General features: G+C 26.6%; 6 protein-coding genes and 2 long non-coding RNA genes across 12 annotated transcripts; 6 read left to right on the top strand and 2 right to left on the bottom strand.

Annotated features, from left to right (window-relative positions):
- Positions 1-485: 485 nt before the first annotated feature.
- On the bottom strand, positions 486-1729 carry LOC146872456 (uncharacterized). 2 transcript variants are annotated; one of them, XR_014983156.1, is made up of 2 exons: positions 1298-1729; positions 486-653 (listed from the first exon to the last, which is right to left on the bottom strand). It is a non-coding gene; the product is annotated as an uncharacterized LOC146872456 (long non-coding RNA). The 2 variants fall into 2 exon arrangements; XR_014983157.1 differs by having other exon boundaries at positions 1156-1729.
- On the top strand, positions 510-13220 carry LOC118450327 (uncharacterized). The gene is made up of 32 exons (XM_085662327.1): positions 510-661; positions 743-862; positions 1052-1169; positions 1451-1520; positions 1600-1722; positions 1814-1894; positions 1959-2049; positions 2127-2263; positions 2330-2429; positions 2555-2584; positions 5911-5913; positions 6025-6222; positions 6323-6439; positions 6557-6674; positions 6774-7035; positions 7165-7287; positions 7409-7499; positions 7597-7733; positions 7811-7943; positions 8969-9088; positions 9245-9362; positions 9431-9692; positions 10739-10754; positions 10856-10900; positions 11237-11404; positions 11540-11659; positions 11812-11929; positions 12003-12264; positions 12375-12497; positions 12625-12715; positions 12785-12921; positions 12992-13220. The coding sequence occupies exons 1-32, from the start codon at positions 518-520 to the stop codon at positions 13179-13181; spliced, it is 3966 nt and encodes a 1321-aa protein (XP_085518453.1). The 5' UTR covers positions 510-517; the 3' UTR covers positions 13182-13220.
- Positions 1766-3449, bottom strand: LOC146872457 (uncharacterized). Its single transcript, XR_014983155.1, has 3 exons — positions 3076-3449; positions 2872-2992; positions 1766-2217 (listed from the first exon to the last, which is right to left on the bottom strand). It is a non-coding gene; the product is annotated as an uncharacterized LOC146872457 (long non-coding RNA).
- Positions 3196-5478, top strand: LOC146872458 (odorant receptor 4-like). Of its 3 annotated transcripts, none has more exons than XM_085662279.1 (9): positions 3196-3464; positions 3546-3665; positions 3853-3970; positions 4060-4321; positions 4402-4524; positions 4828-4918; positions 4991-5127; positions 5194-5326; positions 5411-5478. In XM_085662279.1, exons 1-9 carry the CDS (start codon positions 3321-3323, stop codon positions 5459-5461), a joined length of 1179 nt encoding a protein of 392 aa, XP_085518405.1. In that variant the 5' UTR covers positions 3196-3320; the 3' UTR covers positions 5462-5478. The 3 variants fall into 3 exon arrangements, with proteins under 3 accessions (XP_085518405.1, XP_085518406.1, XP_085518407.1); XM_085662281.1 differs by having other exon boundaries at positions 3398-3464; positions 3540-3665; XM_085662280.1 differs by lacking the exon at positions 3546-3665.
- Positions 9586-10709, top strand: LOC118450329 (putative odorant receptor 92a). The gene is made up of 6 exons (XM_085662286.1): positions 9586-9692; positions 9781-9915; positions 10032-10122; positions 10192-10328; positions 10399-10531; positions 10604-10709. Exons 2-6 carry the CDS (start codon positions 9863-9865, stop codon positions 10652-10654), a joined length of 465 nt encoding a protein of 154 aa, XP_085518412.1. The 5' UTR covers positions 9586-9692; positions 9781-9862; the 3' UTR covers positions 10655-10709.
- A 633-nt stretch (positions 13221-13853) lies between the features above and the next one.
- On the top strand, positions 13854-15879 carry LOC146872459 (4-vinylanisole receptor-like). 2 transcript variants are annotated; one of them, XM_085662277.1, is made up of 9 exons: positions 13854-13997; positions 14091-14210; positions 14417-14534; positions 14604-14865; positions 14945-15082; positions 15199-15289; positions 15357-15493; positions 15570-15702; positions 15775-15879. In XM_085662277.1, the coding sequence occupies exons 1-9, from the start codon at positions 13854-13856 to the stop codon at positions 15823-15825; spliced, it is 1194 nt and encodes a 397-aa protein (XP_085518403.1). In that variant the 3' UTR covers positions 15826-15879. The 2 variants fall into 2 exon arrangements, with proteins under 2 accessions (XP_085518403.1, XP_085518404.1); XM_085662278.1 differs by having other exon boundaries at positions 15576-15702.
- Positions 15880-16424: 545 nt separating this feature from the next.
- Positions 16425-19759, top strand: LOC146872460 (uncharacterized). The gene is made up of 11 exons (XM_085662328.1): positions 16425-16605; positions 16737-16856; positions 17061-17178; positions 17248-17509; positions 17589-17711; positions 17827-17917; positions 17984-18120; positions 18197-18329; positions 18402-18431; positions 19303-19422; positions 19613-19759. Exons 1-11 carry the CDS (start codon positions 16462-16464, stop codon positions 19757-19759), a joined length of 1425 nt encoding a protein of 474 aa, XP_085518454.1. The 5' UTR covers positions 16425-16461.
- Positions 19760-19802: 43 nt separating this feature from the next.
- On the top strand, positions 19803-21118 carry LOC146872461 (odorant receptor 46a-like). Its single transcript, XM_085662329.1, has 7 exons — positions 19803-20068; positions 20147-20269; positions 20395-20485; positions 20554-20690; positions 20767-20899; positions 20972-20987; positions 21075-21118. Exons 1-7 carry the CDS (start codon positions 19824-19826, stop codon positions 21116-21118), a joined length of 789 nt encoding a protein of 262 aa, XP_085518455.1. The 5' UTR covers positions 19803-19823.
- Positions 21119-21319: the final 201 nt, after the last annotated feature.

A 21319-nucleotide genomic window follows, 5' to 3' on the forward strand; every position in this document is an offset into this window, starting at 1 on the left:
TGAAAAATGAAATTTACCTTTGAATAAAACTTTTAATTTTTTTTTTCTTCCCCGTATGATCCGTATTTAGAAAAACAAAAAAAGAAAGAATAATGCGAGTCTGTTAGTATAGTAGAATCAAAGTTCTCAAAGATAAGAGTAATCGTAGGCATATAACACTGACCCTCAGTATCAAGTCGATTAAATAATGGATCGGCAATGCATATTCATTCCTATAGATTCTATATGTTTGACATCAAGAAAATTATATATCCTCGATCTCTAACAGTAACTGTTTCAAAACTGTACTTCAAAAATATATCTTATCTAAGTGCCAAGAACATTTGATGGATGATTGATACTTGTTTCCTTCCCTTTGATTCTCCATATAATCATATTTTCGGATAAATATAGCTTTCTTTCTCTCTTTCTGTCTCTCTTTTTGATTATTTTATGTTGACCTTTTCAATAAAGAAAAAAAACTTCTTCCTTCTTACCGTTTCGATTATTTCAGAATGCTTTGTGCCTTTGAAACGCTATGGACTTTTTCGATCATCCCTACTATAGGCTTACTAAGAAATTATTATCACTTGTAGGACAATGGCCATATCAGGAATCCAGTGAACGTCGTTTTCGTAGCTTCATTGTATTCATCTCATTATTTAGTTTCTTATCTACACAGGTAATAAAAGTAATATATCTCTATATAAAATCTTTCTTTTTGTGTATTTATTAAGTTCCGATTACATACTATTAGCTATAGGTATTATTGTCTTTTACTTATTACGGGAACATCGATATTATTATCGAAACTGTGGCACCTATATCAGCAGCATTGATTAGTATGATCAAATACTATACTCTTCAATTTAATAGAGACAAAGTAAGTTTTTGGGTTTTTACTTTTTTTTTTTTATATATATATGAAATTTTCTTTGATATATTACATCAATAATAATTTTTCTTTCTCTACTATCACTTACGCGTTTATTTCTCCATAACAAATATATTATTGTCATAAAAAGAAATATCTAAGTGATATTAATTTGAAGATCATTGATTCTTCACATAGATGAAACAACTTTTGGATCATTTAATTCACAATTGGAAATTATGTAGAACGAAAGAAGAATTGGAAATTATGCATAAATTTGGAAAAGAAACAAAATTACTTACTTTTTATTATACAAGTAAGATTATAATTCATTGCAAACAATGTAGTCATTTTTTCCTTATATATTCCATATCGTTAATAATAATTTATATTGTTTCTTTAAAGTATATATATATACATGCATGACGATATTTCTTATATTACCATTTTCTCCACGTATCATGGATTTAATTGCACCATTGAACGAGTCACGTCTTATGAAACCAATATTCAAAGGCGAATATTTCATCAACGAGGACGAACATTTTTACTTTATTTATTTTCACATGAGTATATCTATAACAATCTCTATAACAGCATTAGTTACAGGAGATATACTCTTTTTGATGTTCAATTCACATATTTGTGGTGTATTCGCAGCAGTTGGGTAAGGAAGAAATTCAATTCGATCGTTCAAATATTTTCTGAATCTTAATGACATAATTAATTCAATTAGAGAATTACAGATATCGTTTGGAAAATTTGTTAAAGAATCAAATTGATTCCACATCTTCCTTGGATAATTTATCGAAACATAAGTGTCACGAAAATATTCGATATTCTATCAGAAATCATAAAAGTGCATTAAAGTTAATATATCACATATATATTAATTATAAATACAAGGTGGATCAAAAGTTTTAAAAAAATTTTTAAAAATTGAATACTTCTTTTTTCAAGTACTCTTGTAATTAGGCTTGTGGAAAAGAAAATTAAATTAAAAGATCACTTAGAAACTTTTAGCCTACCTTATATAATAATGTAATATAATTATATTATTAATTTAATTGATGTTTGTTTCTCCTCTATACTTTTTTTCGAGAAGGTTTGCCGAACTCGTTGAATCTTTTTACTCAGTATCATTACTTCTGCAAGCAGGTTTCAGTTTGACATGCTTGAGTATCTCTTTGTTTGAAGTAATTGTTAATTTCTTCTTTTTTCTTTCTTTGTTATTAGATAATAATTTTAATATTTTTGTATTCTATATGCATAGATGCTGATATTTTTGCAAAATTCAACAGAAGCGTTTAGATATTTCAATTTTGCAGTTGCTCAAATAGTTCATCTTTTCTGCATGTGTTATCCTGGTCAAAGAATGATAGATTATAGCACCGATATACGTATCAAAGCGTAAGTATAATATTAATTTTTATATAAATATTTTGTCTGCGATAAAAATCGTATATTTGTTTATAGATACAATGGACTGTGGTATAAAGCGCCATTGTCAATACATAAATTACTGATACTGATAATACGAAAAAGTTTGAAACCATCTTATTTGACTGCTGGAAAAGTATTTATATTTTGTTTAGAAACTTTTGCAACGGTAGAAATTATATAATTAATAAATATAAATTACAATAAGTAATATCTATTGTAATAAATATTAATATTATTCTTTTCTTTTTTTATTTTAAGATTATACAAACTGCCACTTCATATTTTATGGTAATTTCATCGGTTCATTAATTAACGATATAATAACTTCATATCAATCATTATCAATGATTTATAATTATAAAATATAGTACGTGTTTATTCACGAATAATAATCGTTTCATTTATTACATTAATTTAGTAAATTATATCTGATAATAATTACGATAACTTTTTATTTAAGTCTTACAGATATTTTATTTATTATTATTTCTATGTATTAAATTTTACGTGAAGGGAAAAAAAGATCAAAAAAATTTTACAATTGGAATACGAGATTTCACAAAAGAAAAATTTACCTTGGAGTATGATTTTTTTTATCCTTTCGTAGAAATAGAACACAAAGTAGGAAGCATAATACCGATAGTTCTAAAAGAGACTGAATAACGAACAGATATGTACACTGGGAAAGAATCAGTACTGAAATCAAATTCAATAATAAATTCCATGACAACTACTCGTTCCTACATATTTGACGTTTGGTACCAAAGAAAATTACATACCATTGTATCTAACATTCTTTCTAAGAAAATTATATACCATTCTATGGAAGTTTCGTTCTTGAAAAACATGTCTTATTTATATGCCAAATACAATAGAGGGAATGATTGATACATGTTCTTTTCTCTTTGGTACTATAGAATCATATTTTTGGATGTAAAGAATTTTTGATTATTTTCTGACGATCTTCACATATGAGAAAGATCTTTCTTCTTTGGATTATTTTATAATACTTTGTGCTTTTGAAATGGACGCTTTCGATCATCCCTATTACAGACTCACTAAGAAATTATTATCACTTATAGGACAATGGCCCTATCAGGAATCAAGTGAACGTCGTTTCCGTGGTTTCATTATGAACATTTCATTATTTAGTTTCTTGTCTACACAGGTAATAAAAGTAATATATCTTTATATAAAGTCTTTATCTTTGTGTGTTCATTAAGTTCCGATTACATACTATTAGCTATAGGTATTATTGTTTTTTACTTATTACGGAAACATCGATATTATTATCGAAACTGTGGCACCTATGTCTGCAGTAACAGTTTGCATCATTAAATACTATACCGTCCAATTTAATAGAGAAAAAGTAAGTTATTAGTTTTTTTTATATATATATATATATATAATATTTCCTTTGATTATTTCAATATATTATATCAATAATAATTTTTCTTTTCTCTATTATGACTTATGCATTTATTTCTCCATTACAAATGTATTATCGTTAAAAAATATTTATATATTAATTTGAAGATCATTGATACTTCTTATAGATAAAACAACTTTTGGATCATTTAATTCACAATTGGAAATTATGTAGAACGAAAGAAGAATTGGAAATTATGCATAAATTTGGAAAAGAGACAAAATTACTTACTTTTTGTTATACAAGTAAGCTTTCAATTTACTGTAAACAATGGAGTCACTTCACTCTGATATATTTTATATCTTTAATAATAATATATATCGTTTCTTTAAAGTATACATATATACATGCATGACGATGTTTCTCCTATTACCAATTATTCCAATTATGATGGATATCGTCGTACCTTTGAATGAGTCACGTCCTTTAAAACCAATATTCAAAGGCGAATATTTCATCAACGAGGACGAACATTTTTACTTTATTTATTTTCACATGAGTATATCTATAACAATCTCTATAACAGCATTAGTTACAGGAGATATACTCTTTTTGATGTTTAATTCACATATTTGTGGTATATTCGCAGCAGTTGGGTAAGATAAAGGATACAATTTAATCGTTCAAATATTTTTTGTGTCTCAGTGATATGATTAATTTAATTAAACAATTACAGATGTCGTTTAGAAAATTTTTTAAAGGATCAAATTGATTCCAAATCTTCCTTAGATAATTTATCGAAACATAAGTGTCTCGAAAATATTCAATATTCTATCAGAAATCATAAAAGTGCATTAAAGTTAGTATATTATATATATATATATATATATATATATATATATAATAATTATATGTAATATCAATTATAAATATAGGTCAAAAGTTCTTAGATGATTTTGAAAATCAATTATTCTTTATCGAAATCTCCTACGTTAATTCTTTTGAACGTAAATCAAACTGCAAGCTTATGAAGTTTTGAAAAATATATAATCAATTTTAGAAAATAATTTAAGAGTTTTTGGCGCATCTTGTATATATAAATATTGCACAATTATGTAAAGTAATTTAATTGATATTTGCTTCATTTTTTTTCTTTGATAAGGTTTGCTGAACACATTGAGTCTTTTTACTCGATGTCATTACTGATACAATCTGGCTTGAGTTTGATATGTATGAGTATTTCTTTGTTCGAAGTAATTATTAATTTTTTCATTTTTCTTTCATTATTATTAGATATTGCTTTTAATATTTTTATATTCTTATAGATGCTGATAGTTTTGCAAAATTCAACAGAAGCGTTTAGATATTTCAATTTTGCAGTTGCTCAATTGCTTCATCTTTTCTGCATGTGTTATCCTGGACAAAGAATGATAGATTATAGCACCGATATACGTATCAAAGCGTAAGCATAGTAACAATTTCCATACAAATATTCTATTTCCGATAAAAATCATATATTTGTTTGTAGATACAATGGACTATGGTATAAGGCGCCATTGTCGATACACAAATTATTAATATTGGTAATGCGAAAAAGTTTGGAACCATCTTACTTAACTGCTGGAAAAGTATTCATATTTTGTTTAGAAACTTTTGCAACGGTACGGATAATATAATTATTAATATAAATTTACAATATATAAAATTGATTTAATAATTATTAATATTGTTTTTTTCATTTTAAGATTTTACAAACTTCTACTTCTTATTTTATGGTAATTTCATCGGTCCATTAATTATTCAATACAATAACAATATTAATATTTTATAGTTTTAAAATAATTTAAAATAATTTTAAGTGATCATATTCTATTTATCACTAATTTGTGTATTAAATTGTATGTAAAGAAAAAAAAAAAAATGGAAAAAGTAAAAGAAAAAGAAAAAAAGAAACGAAAAGAAAAGAATTTACCTTCGAGTATGATCTTCGATTATTCTCTTTTCGACGAAAAAGAATGCAAAGTAGTAAGTAAAATAAAATGACAATTCAAAGAGACTAGAATATAATAGATATGTGCACTCGTCAAAAGAATCTGTATAGTATGGAATTGAATAATAAATTCTATGACGACTTACTCGTTCCTATACATTCGACGCTTGACACTAAGAAAATTATATATCATTCGACCTAATAGTAAGTTTCATTCTTCAAAAACATATCTTATTTGCATGTTAAACATAATAGATGGTATGATTGTTACTTGTTCTTTTCTCTTTGGCACTATAGAATCATATTTTCGAATAAATATAGCTCTTTGATTATTTTATGTTGACTCTATCCAACAAGTGAAATCCTTTATTCCTTTCTTCTTTCTTTGATTACTACAAAATAGTTTGTTTTCTTCGAAACACTATGGAAGTTTTCGAACATCCTTACTATAGACTTAACAAACGTCTCTTGTTACTGATAGGACAATGGCCTTATCAGCATAAATTTGATCAACGTTTTCGTATGTGCTTTGTGACTAGTCTGTTGTTTAGTTTTGGTATTACTCAGGTACGTAATATATATCATTCATAAATATACATTAATTTGTGTTCATACATATATGTGTACATTTATGAAATATTTATTTTTCTTATAAATATAACACCAGATATCATTATTATACACTAATGGAGATATTGACACATTGATAGAAATTATACCACCTATAACATCATTGATAACGATCACATCCAAATATTCCATGTTTTATATATGCAGAAATAATGTGAGTTCGTATAGTTACATTCATATTTTCTTTCTGTTGAAAAAAAAAAAATCGAGATATACACTAATATAATGTGCGATATTTTTTCTTCCTTTTTTTTTTTTTTTATTCTCATAGATTAAAAATCTCCTCGAACGTATAACAAAACATTGGAAATTATGGGAGTCCAAAGAGGAAATGGATATAATGCGTAAATATAGCGAGGAAGGAAAATTGTTAACTTTTTTTTATACGTGTGAGATATATGTATATATAATTTTAATTTAACATTTGTTACTTAAATAATATTATATATATATATATATATATATATATTACTTTTTTTATTATATAGCATATATATACTCGTGTATGACGTTGTTCCTTTTAATGCCATTTTTTCCATTTATAATGGATATAATTGTACCATTAAACGAGTCTCGGCCTTTGAGACCTATATTTAAAAGCGAGTATTTTATCGATGAAGATCAACATTTCTTTCCAATCTACTTTCACATGAGTATAGTGATCGTTATTGGAATAACAGTGTTAATATCGAACGATGTCCTTTTGTTGATATTCAATTCGCACATTTGCGGTATATTCACAGCAGTGGGGTAACAAATATTTGATAAAATGTTCACTTATATCGTACTTAATTTTTCTTTTTTTTTTTTTTTTTTTTTTTTTTTATATTATAATTCCTTTTCTTTTTTTTTTTTTTTTTATAATTCTATCTATTACAGATTTCGTCTGGAACATTTGTTAAAGAATCAAACGAACATGACAAATTTATTAGATTATCGTTCTCGTAGGATGTGCTTTAAAAATGTCGTTCGTACCATTGAAATACATAAAAGGGCTTTAGAGTTAGTACATTAACAATTATTACGTAATTAAATGTTTAATTATGATTAAGAATGTTTCTTTTGTATTTTCTTGTTTCTCTCTCTATTCTTTTTTTTTTTTACTTTTTGTTTTTCACAAAAGGTTCGCTGACCTCATTGAATCTTCTTATTCGTTTTTTTTACTTTCCCAAGTTGGTTCGAGTTTGGTGTGTATGAGCCTCTCTTTATATCAAGTAAGTCATAATCGTTTCCTTTTCTCTTTTTATTTATTTATTTTTTTCTTCTTAAATATCACATCAATCACTCTAATCATTTGCGTTTATATTATAGATAATAATAGTTTTGAAAAAATCGAGTGAAGCGTTCAGATACATAGCCTTTGCGGCTGCTCAAATCGTTCACATTTTTTGTATGTGTTATCCCGGTCAAAAGATAATCGATTATAGTACCGATATACATATTAAAGCGTTAGTAATATAATTGATAATAAATATTTTCTAACTATTAATATATTTCTATATAAATTTTTTTTTTCTTTTCATAGATATAGCGGTCTGTGGTACGAGGCACCGATCGAAATACATAATTTAATATTATTAGTAATCCGAAGAAGTCTCCAGCCTTGTTATTTAACTGCTGGAAAAGCATTTGTATTGTGCTTCGAAAGCTTTTCAACGGTATGATAATACAAAATAACAATTGCATTGAAAAATTTGTCTATTTAACAAAGATATCAATTTTTCTTTTAAAGATCGTGCAAACTTCCACCTCGTATTTCATGGTAATATCATCTGTGCATTAGCTTTCAATGATATTTAATAATTTATAATTATTCAAAGTTATTACTTACGTATAAATAGAGCTTTGTGTTGTGTAAAAAGAGCTACTTGTGTTTGTATCGACTAATCAATCACGTCCTAATATTTTTTACACATTATCAATCACCTTGTTTTAAGATAATGAAAATCTAATCTCTTGTTAAAATAGGATTTAATTTGTATTTACTGAAATAATATATAAAAAAGAAATTACAAACAGAAGTTGGTTTAAGAGTACAATGAATACACGGTACTAACTATATAATAAGATAAAAAAGTACATTTATCCGTAAGAAGAAAGAACGATGAATTAATAAATTATCGTGTATAAAGTATACAATAAACGTCTTGAGTTTCAAAAAGAAAATTACATACTTTCAAGAAATATTCCATTGGAAATATTATTTCCTCGTACAAGTTGAAGATAAATTAGTACCTGTCCTTATTTCTTTTTTCTTTCGATCAGATACAATGTACAGATAATAGATAGAGGGATTCTCTGCAAGAAGAAGAAGTACTGATTATTTTATGTTGATCCACCCAAGTAAAAAGGGAGCTTGTCCTTGCTTCGATATCTTTAGAATGATTTACGCTTTCGAAACGTTATGGACACTTTTGAGCACCCTTACTATAAACTCAACAAACGTTTATTAGTACTGATAGGGCAATGGCCTTATCAGAATTTGAATGATAGTTTTTTCCGTAGGTGCATTGTAAATATTACAATTTATAGTTTTTTTATTACACAGGTATTAATAGATTTAACGTATTTCTCTGCTGTGTGTGACTGTATGTGTGTGGTGTGTGTATGCGTGTGCGGGCGCGCGTTCGTATTTAAAAGAGTCTTAACTCAATAATCGTTTTAACTACAAAATTATTGACAGATAGCTGCGATTTATGAGTATAGAAGTGATATCGATACAATAATTGATAGTATATCAGCTGTGACTGTTGGTTTAATTGTATTAATTAAATATTATACGTATCAGATTCAAAGAAAAAATGTGAGTTTTTCTTTTTAACTAATTTGATAGTTAAAATGAAAATAATATTGCAATTTTATTAAAATAATTTTCTTATATTGCTTTTTTTCTCTTTTTTTTTTTTGTCATTTGCAACGATAAATTGAAGGTATTCCGATTTAGAAGATATTGTTGCAGATACAAAATCTTTTGAAACATACTATTAGCAATTGGAATATATGGGAAACTCAAGAAGAAATGGACATCATGCACAAATTTGCAAGTGAAGGAAGATTTCTTACGTTATTCTATATAAGTAAGTATTTGTTGAAATAAGATTGTTTTTTTCTTTTTTAGATAAAAATCGATACATTATTTTTATAGTATATATATCCTCAAGTGAGATGATGTTTCTCATATTACCTTTTTACCCACGTCTCATGGATATCATTGTACCATTGAACGAGTCTCGCCCTTTGAGAGCTCTTATTACAGCTTATTATTTCGTCGACGAAGAAGAATATTTTTATTCCATTTATTTTCACATGAGTATTGTAATCATAATTGGAATTACTGTAATAATCGCTTCGGATACTCTATTTTTGGTTTTTAATTCACACATATGCGGTTTGTTTTCTGCAATTGGGTAAGGAAGATTCCTTCTTTTTTTGTCTTGTTTCTTTTTTTTTTCTTTTATATATATAAATGTAATTTATGACGATAATTAATTCCAGATAAAATTGTAGATTCCGCCTGGAACATTTGTTTAAAGATCCGATTGACTCGGGACATTCATTCAATAGCCGTGCAAGAAAGATGTGTTTTGATAACGTAGTACATTCTATTAAAAATCATAAAAGAGCATTGGAGTTAGTATAAACATAATAATAATATAAATTCATATAAAATTATATACATATATATAGTACCTTAAACATGAATGAGTTCTATGATTATTTATCTTATTCGAATCTTTTTTGGAAAGGTTTGCTGATCTTATTGAAACTTCTTATTCGATATCTCTTATGATGCAAGCTTTTATGGGGATGATAGGTGTGAGTGTTTCTTTGTTTCAAGTAAGTTTTTGCTTCTTCATTTCCAGATTAAAAAGAAAATTTTTTCATCCTTTATATTTATTGTTATAGGTATTAATGTTATTGGATAACAAAACAGAAGCATTTAGATTCGTCATTTCTGGAACTGGTCAATTTGTTCATCTTATGTGTATATGTTATCCAGGTCAAAGAATAATAGATTATAGCACTGAAATACGTTTTAATGCGTAAGAATGATATAATATAAAAAAAATTATTATTAATTAAACTTTATAATAAATGTCTATCGTTTTATAGATACAATGGATTATGGTACGAAGCACCAACTGAAGTACATAGATTAATGTTATTAATAATACGAAGAAGTACCGAACCATGTTACTTGACTGGCGGGAGAATATTCGTATTTTGTTTAGAAACTTATGCGAAGGTACATGAATTTAAAAAATCGAACATTTCTACATTTCGTTTAATTAACAAACAATAATTTTTCTTTCTTAAGATCATCCAAACTTCTGGCTCTTACTTCATGGTAATTTTATCGACGCATTAGCTATGAATAATATTAATTATCTGTAGTTATTCAATACACTGTATTTACTTTGGACAAAAATAAAATTTTCGTCTTATCTGTTAGGATTGATCAATCATTCGTAATAATCCTTATGTTGATTAATTCTTCATATAAGATCATGAAGATTAGATTGATATTATTGTTATATCTATATTAACTGGAAATAAATGTATGAAAAAGACATTAAGACCACTTGTTGCTATAAGAGACTATAATGCATACACAGTACTAAGTATACAATAAAGTAACAGAGTATATTAAGCCATAAGAAGAAAAATCGATGAATTAATAATTTCGATTTTGTACAGAGGATATTACAAAACGTCTAAAGTTTTTCAAAAAGAAAATTACATACTTTCAAGAAATATTCCATTGGAAATATTATTTCCTCGTACAAGTTGAAGGTAAATTAGTACCTGTCCTTATTTCTTTTTTCTTTCGATCAGATACAATGTACAGATAATAGATAGAGGGATTCTCTGCAAGAAGAAGAAGTACTGATTATTTTATGTTGATCCGCCCCAGTAAAAGGGGAGCTCGTCCTTGCTTCGATATCTTTAGAATGATTTACGCTTTCGAAACGTTATGGACACTTTTGAGCACCCTTACTATAAACTCAACAAACGTTTATTAGTACTGATAGGGCAATGGCCTTATCAGAATTTGAATGATAGTTTTTTCCGTAGGTGCATTGTAAATATTACAATTTATAGTTTTTTTATTACACAGGTATTAATAAATTTAACGTATTTCTCTGCTGTGTGTGACTGTATGTGTGTGGTGTGTGTATGCGTGTGCGGGCGCGCGTTCGTATTTAAAAGAGTTTTAACTCAATAATCGTTTTAACTACAAAATTATTGACAGATAGCAGTGATTTATGAGTATAGAAGTGATATCGATACAATAATTGATAGTATACCAGCTATGACTGTTGGTTTAGTTGTATTAATTAAATATTATACGTATCAGATTCAAAGAAAAAATGTGAGTTTTTCTTTTTAACTAATTTGATAGTTAAAATGAAAATAATATTGCAATTTTATTAAAATAATTTTCTTATATTGCTTTTTTCTCTTTTTTTTTGTCATTTGCAACGATAAATTGAAGGTATTCCGATTTAGAAGATATTGTTGCAGATACAAAATCTTTTGAAACATACTATTAGCAATTGGAATATATGGGAAACTCAAGAAGAAATGGACATCATGCACAAATTTGCAAGTGAAGGAAGATTTCTTACGTTATTCTATATAAGTAAGTATTTGTTGAAGTAAGATTGTTTTTTTTTTTTTTTTGTTAGATAAAAATCGATACATTATTTTTATAGTATATATATCCTTAAGTGAGATAATGTTTCTCATATTGCCTTTTTACCCACGTCTCATGGATATCGTTGTACCATTGAACGAGTCTCGCCCTTTGAGAGCTCTTATTACAGCTTATTATTTCGTCGACGAAGAAGAATATTTTTTTTCCATTTATTTTCACATGAGTATTGTAATCATAATTGGAATTACTGTAATAATCGCTTCGGATACTCTATTTTTGGTTTTTAATTCACACTTATGCGGTTTGTTTTCTGCAATTGGGTAAGGAAGATTCCTTCTTTTTTTGTCTTTTTGTTTCTTTTTTTTTTTTTTTTATATATATATATATAAATATAATTTACGACAATAATTAATTCCAGATAAAATTGTAGATTCCGCCTGGAACATTTGTTTAAAGATCCGATTGACTCGGGACATTCATTCAATAGCCGTGCAAGAAAGATGTGTTTTGATAATGTAGTACATTCTATTAAAAATCATAAAAGAGCATTAGAGTTAGTATAAATATAATAATAATATAAATTATATAAAATTATATACATATATATATATATATATATAGTACCTTAAACATGAATGAGTTCGATGATTATTTATCTTTTTCGAATCTTTTTTGAAAAGGTTTGCTGATCTTATTGAAACTTCTTATTCGATATCTCTTATGATGCAAGCTTTTATGGGAATGATAGGTGTGAGTGTTTCTTTATTTCAAGTAAGTTTTTGCTTCTTCATTTCCAGATTAAAAAGAAAATTTTTTCATCTTTTATATTTATTGTTATAGGTATTAATGTTATTGGATAACAAAACAGAAGCATTTAGATTCGTCATTTCTGGAACTGGTCAATTTGTTCATCTTATGTGTATATGTTATCCAGGTCAAAGAATAATAGATTATAGCACTGAAATACGTTTTAATGCGTAAGAATGATATAATATAAAAAAAATTATTATTAATTAAACTTTATAATAAATGTCTATCGTTTTATAGATACAATGGATTATGGTACGAAGCACCAATTGAAGTACATAGATTAATGTTATTAATAATACGAAGAAGTACCGAACCATGTTACTTGACTGGCGGGAAAATATTCGTATTTTGTTTAGAAACTTATGCGAAGGTACATGAATTTAAAAAATCGAACATTTCTACATTTCGTTTAATTAATAAACAATAATTTTTCTTTCTTAAGATCATCCAAACTTCTGGCTCTTACTTCATGGTAATTTTATCGACGCATTAGCTATGAATAATATTAATTATCTGTAGTTATTCAATACACTGTATTTACTTTGGACAAAAATAAAATTTTCATCTTATCTGTTAGGATTGATCAATCATTCGTAATAATCCTTATGTTGATTAATTCTTCATATAAGATCATGAAGATTAGATTGATATTATTGTTATATCTATATTAACTGGAAATAAATGTATGAAAAAGACATTAAGACCACTTGTTGCTATAAGAGACTATAATGCATACACAGTACTAAGTATACAATAAAGTAACAGAGTATATTAAGCCATAAGAAGAAAAATCGATGAATTAATAATTTCGATTTTGTACAGAGGATATTACAAAACGTCTAAAGTTTTTCAAAAAGAAAATTACATACTTTCAAGAAATATTCCATTGGAAATATTATTTCCTCGTACAAGTTGAAGGTAAATTAGTACCTGTCCTTATCTCTTTTTTCTTTCGATCAGATACAATGTACAGATAATAGATAGAGAGGTTCACTGCAAGAAGAAGAAGTACTGATTATTTTATGTTGATCCGCCCCTGTAAAAGGGGAGCTCGTCCTTGCTTCGATAACTTTAGAATGACTTACGCTTTCGAAACGTTATGGACATTTTCGATCACCCTTACTACAAAGTTAATAAACGTTTATTAGTGCTGATAGGGCAATGGCCTTATCAGAATTCATATGATCAGTTTTTCCGTAGATGTTTTGTGAATTTCATATTTACCGGTTTTGCTATCACACAGGTATTAACAGATTTAATATATATATCAGCGCACGTGTATGTATGTGTATGAATTTTTAATTAATTATAGTGTTAACCATAAAATTATCGATAGATAGCACTGGTTTCTACCTGTAATGGAAATATCGATGTGATACTCGAGAGTATACCATTTATATGCGTTTTTATCGCTATGGTAATAAAATATTACACATATCAGATTCAAAGAAATAACGTAAGTAGCCTTTCAATTAATTTGATAGTTGATATAAAATTAATAACAAATAATATTCTTTAATAAAAGTCTTTTTCTTAGAAGAATTTTTTCTCTCTCTCTCTTTCTCTCTCTTTCTCTTTGTCTCTCTTTTATATTGTTTGATTCCATACTATTTGCAACAATAAATATAAAGTATTTTATTAATGTAGAAATTATCTTTGCAGATGCAGTATCTTCTGAAACATATTGTTAAAAATTGGCAAATATGGGAATCACGAGAAGAAATGAATATCATGCACGAATTTGCCGGCGAAGGAAGATTCTTTACATTGGTCTACATAAGTATATATTCAAAAATCTTATGAAATATTTTATTCTTTTAGATAAAAATCGATACTCCCTTTTACACAGCATATATATACATATGTATGATATTTTTCCTTATATTGCCATTTTTTCCGCGTCTTATGGATATCATCGTACCTTTAAACGAGTCTCGCCCATTGAGATCAATAATTAAGAGCTATTACTTCGTCGACGGAAATGAATACTTCTATTCTATTTATTGTCACATGAGTATAGAAATTACGGTTGGAATTACTGTATTAATTGCTTCAGATAGTTTATTTTTGGTTTTTAATTCACACATATGCGGTTTGTTTTCTGCTGTAGGGTAAGGAAGATATTATCTTTTCTCTGTAAATTTTAATTGATATATTTTATAATAAGATTAACACTATATAAAATTATAGTTTTCGTTTAGAAAATTTTTCGTTTAGAAATTTGTTGTTCGATCGGATTGACCCGGAAATTTTGTTGGATCGTCAAATAAGAAAACTATGTATCGACAACTTTGTACATTCTATTAAAAATCATAAAAGAGCATTGGAGTTAGTATGAGCCTACTTTTAATATAAATTAATACTAAAAATTATTATTATATAGTGACTTACGCATTGAATGAATTCGTCGCTCCTTTAATTAATTCAAATATTTTTCCCAAAAGGTTTGCTGAACTTATTGAATCTTCTTACTCAATATCTTTCCTTATACAAGCTTTTTTGGGTTTGATATGTTTGAGCATTTCTATGTTTCTAGTAAGTTTTTCTATTTATTTCTATAATGAAAATAAATTTTATGTCTTCTTTATATTTAACTTTGTAGATATTAATGTCACTTGATAAACCACCAGAAGCACTCACATTTTTGATTTTCGCATGTGCTCAATTTCTTCATCTTTTATGTATATGTTATCCTGGACAAAGAATGATAGATTATAGTACTGATATACGTATTAAAGCGTAAGATTATATTAATATGAACAAGTGTAATTATTAATGAATCTTCATAATAAAAATCGATCATTGTTTTTTATAGATATAGTGGATTGTGGTACGAAGCACCAATTGAAATTCATAGATTAGTGTTATTAATAATACGAAGAAGTATAGAACCTTGTTACTTGACTGCTGGAAAAACATTTATATTTTGTTTAGAAACTTTTTCAAAGGTAAACAAATTTTGAAGATCCATTTGCTATATTTTACATTCACTTATTATATAAAAATTTTTCTTTTTTAAGATTTTGCAAACTTCTGGTTCGTACTTCATGGTAATTGTATCGACGCATTAGTTGTTAATAATATTAATTAATTGTAGTTATTGTATACAACGTTTTTATGAACACAAAAATAGATCTTCAAGGCGTTTATCTGTTCATTAATCATATTCAATAATCTTTTCACGTTGACAATTTTTTATTTAAGATTATGAAGATCTTCCTTTTTGAAAATTAGATTAAATCTGTATTAACACGAATGAAATGAATAAACGAGAAATTAAAAATCTAAATTGATATAAGATTACAATGAGCACAGTACTAAGTATGAAATAAAATAGAAAAGTAAATCTATCCGTTAGGGAGAAAAATCAATTTAGTAATAAATTTTAATTCGTATAAGGGAGACGACGAATGTATGAAGGTTTTCTGAGGATAAGAAAAATTACATACTATCAAGTTACTATTTCCATCAGAAAATATTTTTTCTTCATGACTTCAAAATATCTTTTCTTCATTTTTTACTGTCACTTGACAGTAAATTAATACTTGTCGATATTTGCTTTTTCGTTCGACGTGATAAAATATGCAAGTAACACGAAGGGGATTCTCTATAAGAAAAAAGAGTTCTGATTATTTTATACTGTTCCACCCAGTGAAAGGGGGTACTTACATCGATAACTTTAGAATGCTTTACGCTTTCGAAACGTTATGGACATTTTCGATCACTCTTACTACAAAGTTAACAAACATTTATTAGTGCTTATAGGGCAATGGCCTTATCAGAATTCATATGATCGGTTTTTCCGTAGATGTTTTGTGAATTTCATATTTACCGGTTTTGCTATCACACAGGTATTAACAGATTTAATATATATATATATATATATATATATATATATATATATATATATATATTTGTGCACGTGTATATATGTGCATAAATTTTTAATTAGTTGTAATGTTAAATATAAGATTATCGACAGATAGCACTGTTTTCTACCTGTAATGGAAACATCGATGTGATACTCGAAAGTATACCATTTATATGCGTTTTTCTCGTTATAGTAATAAAATATTACACATATCAGATTCAAAGAAATAACGTAAGTAGCCTTGCAATTAATTTGATAGTTGATATAAAATTAATAACAAATAATAATCTTTAATAAAAGTCTTTTTCTTAGAAGAATTTTTTTTCTCTCTCTCTCTCTCTTTTTCTCTTTGTCTCTCTTTTACATTGTTTGATTCCATATTATTTGCAACAATAAATATAAAGTATTTTATTAATGTAGAAATTATCTTTGCAGATGCAGTATCTTCTGAAACATATTGTTAAAAATTGGCAAATATGGGAATCACGAGAAGAAATGAATATCATGCACGAATTTGCCGGCGAAGGAAGATTCTTTACATTGGTCTATATAAGTAAATATTCAAAAATCTTATGAAATATTTTATTCTTTTAGATAAAAATCGATACTCCCTTTTACACAGCATATATATACATATGTATGATATTTTTCCTTATATTGCCACTTTTTCCGCGTCTTATGGATATCATCGTACCTTTAAACGAGTCTCGCCATTTGAGATCAATAATTAAGAGCTATTACTTCGTCGACGAAAATGAATACTTCTATTCTATTTATTGTCACATGAGTATAGAAATTACGGTTGGAGTTACTATAATAATTGCTACGGATAGTTTATTTTTGGTTTTCAATTCACACATATGCGGTTTGTTTTCTGCTGTAGGGTAAGGAAGATATTATCTTTTCTTTATAAATTCTAATTGATATTTTTTATAGCAATATTAATTTCATTAAAAATTGTAGATATCGTCTGGAATACTTGTTGCGCGATCAGATCAATTTAAAAATTTTATTGGATTGTAAAAAAAGAAAAATTATTTTCAATAACGTAATACATTCTATTAAAAATCATAAAAGAGCATTGGAGTTAGTATGAGCTTACTTTTAATATAAATTACTACTAAAAATTATTATTATATAGTGACTTACCCATTGAATGAATTCGTCGCTTTTCTAACTAATTCAAATATTTTCCCATAAGGTTTGCTGAACTTATTGAATCTTGTTATTCGATATCTTTCCTTTTACAAGTTTTTTTCGATTTGATATGTTTGAGCATTTCTATGTTTCTAGTAAGTTTTTCATTTATTTCTATAATGAAAATAAATTTTATGTCTTTTTTATATTTAACGTTGTAGATATTAATGTCACTTGACAAACCACCAGAAGCACTCACATTTTTGGCTTTCGCATGTGCTCAATTTCTTCATCTTTTATGTATATGTTATCCTGGACAAAGAATGATAGATTATAGTACTGATATACGTATTAAAGCGTAAGATTAGATTAATATGAACAAGTGTAATTATTAATGAATCTTCATAATAAAAATCGATCATTGTTTTTTATAGATATAGTGGATTGTGGTATGAAGTACCAATTGAAATTCATAGATTAGTGTTATTAATAATACGACGAAGTATGGAACCTTGTTATTTGACTGCTGGAAAAACATTTATATTTTGTTTAGAAACTTTTTCAAAGGTAAACAAATTTTGAAGATCCATTTGCTATATTTTACATTCACTTATTATATAATAATTTTTCTTTTTTAAGATTTTGCAAACTTCTGGTTCGTACTTCATGGTAATTTTATCGACACATTAGCTGTCAATCATATTAATTAATTGTAGTTATTAAATACAATATTTTTATTTAGGCAAAAATAAAACTTTGAATCGTTTACTTGTTGATAATGATTAATCAATTTCAATAATCCTTAGACGTTGACAATTCTTTATTCAAAATTGATGAAGATCTTCTATCTTGAAAATTAGTTTAAATTCATATTAATTTGAGTGATATGAATAAATGAGAAATTCAAATTCTATATTGGTATAAGATTACAATAAGCACAGTACTAAGTATAAAATAAAATAGATAAGTAAATTTATCCGTAAGGGAGAAAAATCAATTAAATAATAAATTTGAATTGGGGAACGACAAAGGTATGAAGTTTTTCTGCAGATAAAGAAAATTACATACTTTCAATTTCCTTTTCTATCAGAAAATATTTTTTTTTCTTGTCATCTGACAGCAAATTAATACCTGTCAATATTTCGTTTCTCGTTCGACATGATAAAATATGCAAGTAACACGAAGGGTATTCTCTATAAAAAAAAAAGCAATGATTATTTTATGCTGATCCGCCCAGTGAAAGGGGTAGTTTGTACTTACATCGATAACTTTAGAACGCTATACGCCCTCGAAACGTTATGGATACTTTCGATCACCCTTACTATAAAGTTAACAAGCGTTTATTGATGATGGTAGGGCAATGGCCTTATCAGAATCCGTATGATCGTTTTTTCGGTAGATGCATTGTAAATTTTATATTTATCGTTTTTACTATCACACAGGTATTAACAAATCTCACTTATGACTGTGTACATGTATGCGCGTATATTTAAAGAAATTTTAATTAATTTATTGTGTTAACTATAAGATTATCGATTAGGTGGCATTGATTTGTACCTGCAATGGAAACATCGACATCATACTCGAAAGTATACCATTTATATGTGGTTTTATCGCTATGGTTATTAAATATTATAGCTATCAAGTTCAGAGAAATAAAGTAAGTCAATTTCTTCAATTAATTTAATAGTTGTAATAAATATAATAGTAAATAATAATACTTCAATTTTTTTCTTATACATTTTTTATACTCTCATATTAATTCGTTTTTTTTCTTTCTTTTTTTTTTTTTTTTTTTTTGTAACAATAAATGTAAAATAATATTCTTTATGTAGAAATTATTTTTACAGCTTCGGATTCTTTTGAAACAAGTTGTTAACAATTGGCAAATATTGAAAACTCGAGAAGAAATGGATATCATGCACAAATTTGCCGGCGAAGGAAGATTTATTACGTTCGTCTATATAAGTGAATATTCAAAAACATTTATTATATAAAATAATTTCTTTCTTGAAATGAAGATTGATACCTTTTTTTTTTATAGTATATATATATACATGTATGATAATGTTCCTTGTTATGCCACTTTTTCCACGTCTGATGGATGTCATTCTACCTTTGAACGAGTCTCGCCCATTGAGAAGTATAATTAGAGGCTATTACTTCATTGACGAAAAAGAATATTTCTATACGATTTATTGTCACATGTGTATAGAAATTACGATTGCAATTACTGTACTCATTGCTACGGATAGTTTATTTTTGGTTTTTAATTCACACATATGTGGTTTATTTGCCATAGTAGGGTAAAGACGATCCCTTCCTTCCTATAAAAATTTTTCTACTATATTTTATAGCAATATTAATTTTATATAAAATTGTAGATTTCGTCTGGAACACTTGTTGCACGATCAGATCGATTCTAAAATTTTATTGGATAATCAAAAACGAAAAATGATTTTTAATAACGTAGTACATACTATTAAAAATCATAAAAGAGCATTGGAGTTAGTATGAGACTAATTTTAATATAAATTAATATTAAAAATTAATATTAAAAATTATATATAATGGACTTACGCATGAAATGATTTCGTCGTTCTTCTAACTAATTCAAATATTTTTCCAAAAGATTTGCTGAACTTATTGAATCTTGTTATTCAATACCTTTTCTTGTACAGTCTTTTCTTGGATTGATATGTTTGAGCGTTTCTATGTTTCTAGTAAGTTCCAATTTTTTATTTCTTTATTTAACATATATTTTCTTCCCTCATTATATTTATTTTTATAGGTATTAATGTTGTTGGATAAAAGAGTAGAAGCATTTAGGTTCATTGCTTTTTCATCTGCACAATTTGTTCATCTTTTATGTATATGTTATCCTGGACAAAGAATGATAGATTATAGTACTGATATACGTATTAAAGCGTAAGATTAGATTAATATGAACAAGTGTAATTATTAATGAATCTTCATAATAAAAATCGATCATTTTTTTTTATAGATATAGTGGATTGTGGTACGAAGCACCAATTGAAATTCATAGATTAGTGTTATTAATAATACGAAGAAGTATAGAACCTTGTTACTTGACTGCTGGAAAAACATTTATATTTTGTTTAGAAACTTTTTCAAAGGTAAACAAATTTTGAAGATCCATTTGCTATATTTTACATTCACTTAATAAATAATAATATTTTTTTTTTAAGATTCTGCAGACTTCTGGTTCGTACTTCATGGTAATTTTATCGACACATTAGTTGTCAATCATATTAATTATTTGTAGTTATTAAGTACAATATTTTTATTTAGACAGAAATAAAACTTTGAATCGTTTACCTGTTGATATTGATTAATCAATTTTAATAATCCTTAATCGTTGACTATTCTTTATTCAAAATTGATGAAGATTTTCTATCTTGAAAATTAGTTAAAATTTGTATTAATTTCAATGATATGAATAAATGATAAATTAAAAACTTATGTTAGTATAAAAGTACAACGTTACTGAGTATGCATAAAAACAGGTGAATACATTTATCCGTAGAAAGAAAATC

This window comes from Vespa mandarinia, chromosome 17, assembly GCF_050613455.1.
Source record: "Vespa mandarinia isolate Hongniang chromosome 17, ASM5061345v1, whole genome shotgun sequence".
Taxonomy (NCBI): domain Eukaryota; kingdom Metazoa; phylum Arthropoda; class Insecta; order Hymenoptera; family Vespidae; genus Vespa; species Vespa mandarinia.

Coding starts and splice junctions, on each gene's coding strand:
- LOC118450327 (XM_085662327.1), top strand. CDS start 518: ATGGACTTTTTCGATCATCCCTACTATAGGCTTACTAAGAAATTATTA. Junction 1,895..1,958: donor AGCCTACCTTATATAATAAT/GTAATATAATTA, acceptor TTTTTCGAGAAG/GTTTGCCGAACTCGTTGAAT. Junction 2,050..2,126: donor TGAGTATCTCTTTGTTTGAA/GTAATTGTTAAT, acceptor CTATATGCATAG/ATGCTGATATTTTTGCAAAA.
- LOC146872458 (XM_085662279.1), top strand. CDS start 3,321: ATGGACGCTTTCGATCATCCCTATTACAGACTCACTAAGAAATTATTA. Junction 4,322..4,401: donor GGTATATTCGCAGCAGTTGG/GTAAGATAAAGG, acceptor AAACAATTACAG/ATGTCGTTTAGAAAATTTTT. Junction 4,919..4,990: donor TGAGTATTTCTTTGTTCGAA/GTAATTATTAAT, acceptor ATATTCTTATAG/ATGCTGATAGTTTTGCAAAA.
- LOC118450329 (XM_085662286.1), top strand. CDS start 9,863: ATGTGTTTTGATAACGTAGTACATTCTATTAAAAATCATAAAAGAGCA. Junction 9,916..10,031: donor AATCATAAAAGAGCATTGGA/GTTAGTATAAAC, acceptor TTTTTTGGAAAG/GTTTGCTGATCTTATTGAAA. Junction 10,123..10,191: donor TGAGTGTTTCTTTGTTTCAA/GTAAGTTTTTGC, acceptor TTATTGTTATAG/GTATTAATGTTATTGGATAA.
- LOC146872459 (XM_085662277.1), top strand. CDS start 13,854: ATGGACATTTTCGATCACCCTTACTACAAAGTTAATAAACGTTTATTA. Junction 14,866..14,944: donor GGTTTGTTTTCTGCTGTAGG/GTAAGGAAGATA, acceptor ATAAAATTATAG/TTTTCGTTTAGAAAATTTTT. Junction 15,494..15,569: donor ACTGATATACGTATTAAAGC/GTAAGATTATAT, acceptor TGTTTTTTATAG/ATATAGTGGATTGTGGTACG.
- LOC146872460 (XM_085662328.1), top strand. CDS start 16,462: ATGGACATTTTCGATCACTCTTACTACAAAGTTAACAAACATTTATTA. Junction 16,857..17,060: donor ATCAGATTCAAAGAAATAAC/GTAAGTAGCCTT, acceptor TTATCTTTGCAG/ATGCAGTATCTTCTGAAACA. Junction 19,423..19,612: donor ATCAAGTTCAGAGAAATAAA/GTAAGTCAATTT, acceptor TTATTTTTACAG/CTTCGGATTCTTTTGAAACA.
- LOC146872461 (XM_085662329.1), top strand. CDS start 19,824: ATGATAATGTTCCTTGTTATGCCACTTTTTCCACGTCTGATGGATGTC. Junction 20,270..20,394: donor AATCATAAAAGAGCATTGGA/GTTAGTATGAGA, acceptor TTTTTCCAAAAG/ATTTGCTGAACTTATTGAAT. Junction 20,486..20,553: donor TGAGCGTTTCTATGTTTCTA/GTAAGTTCCAAT, acceptor TTATTTTTATAG/GTATTAATGTTGTTGGATAA.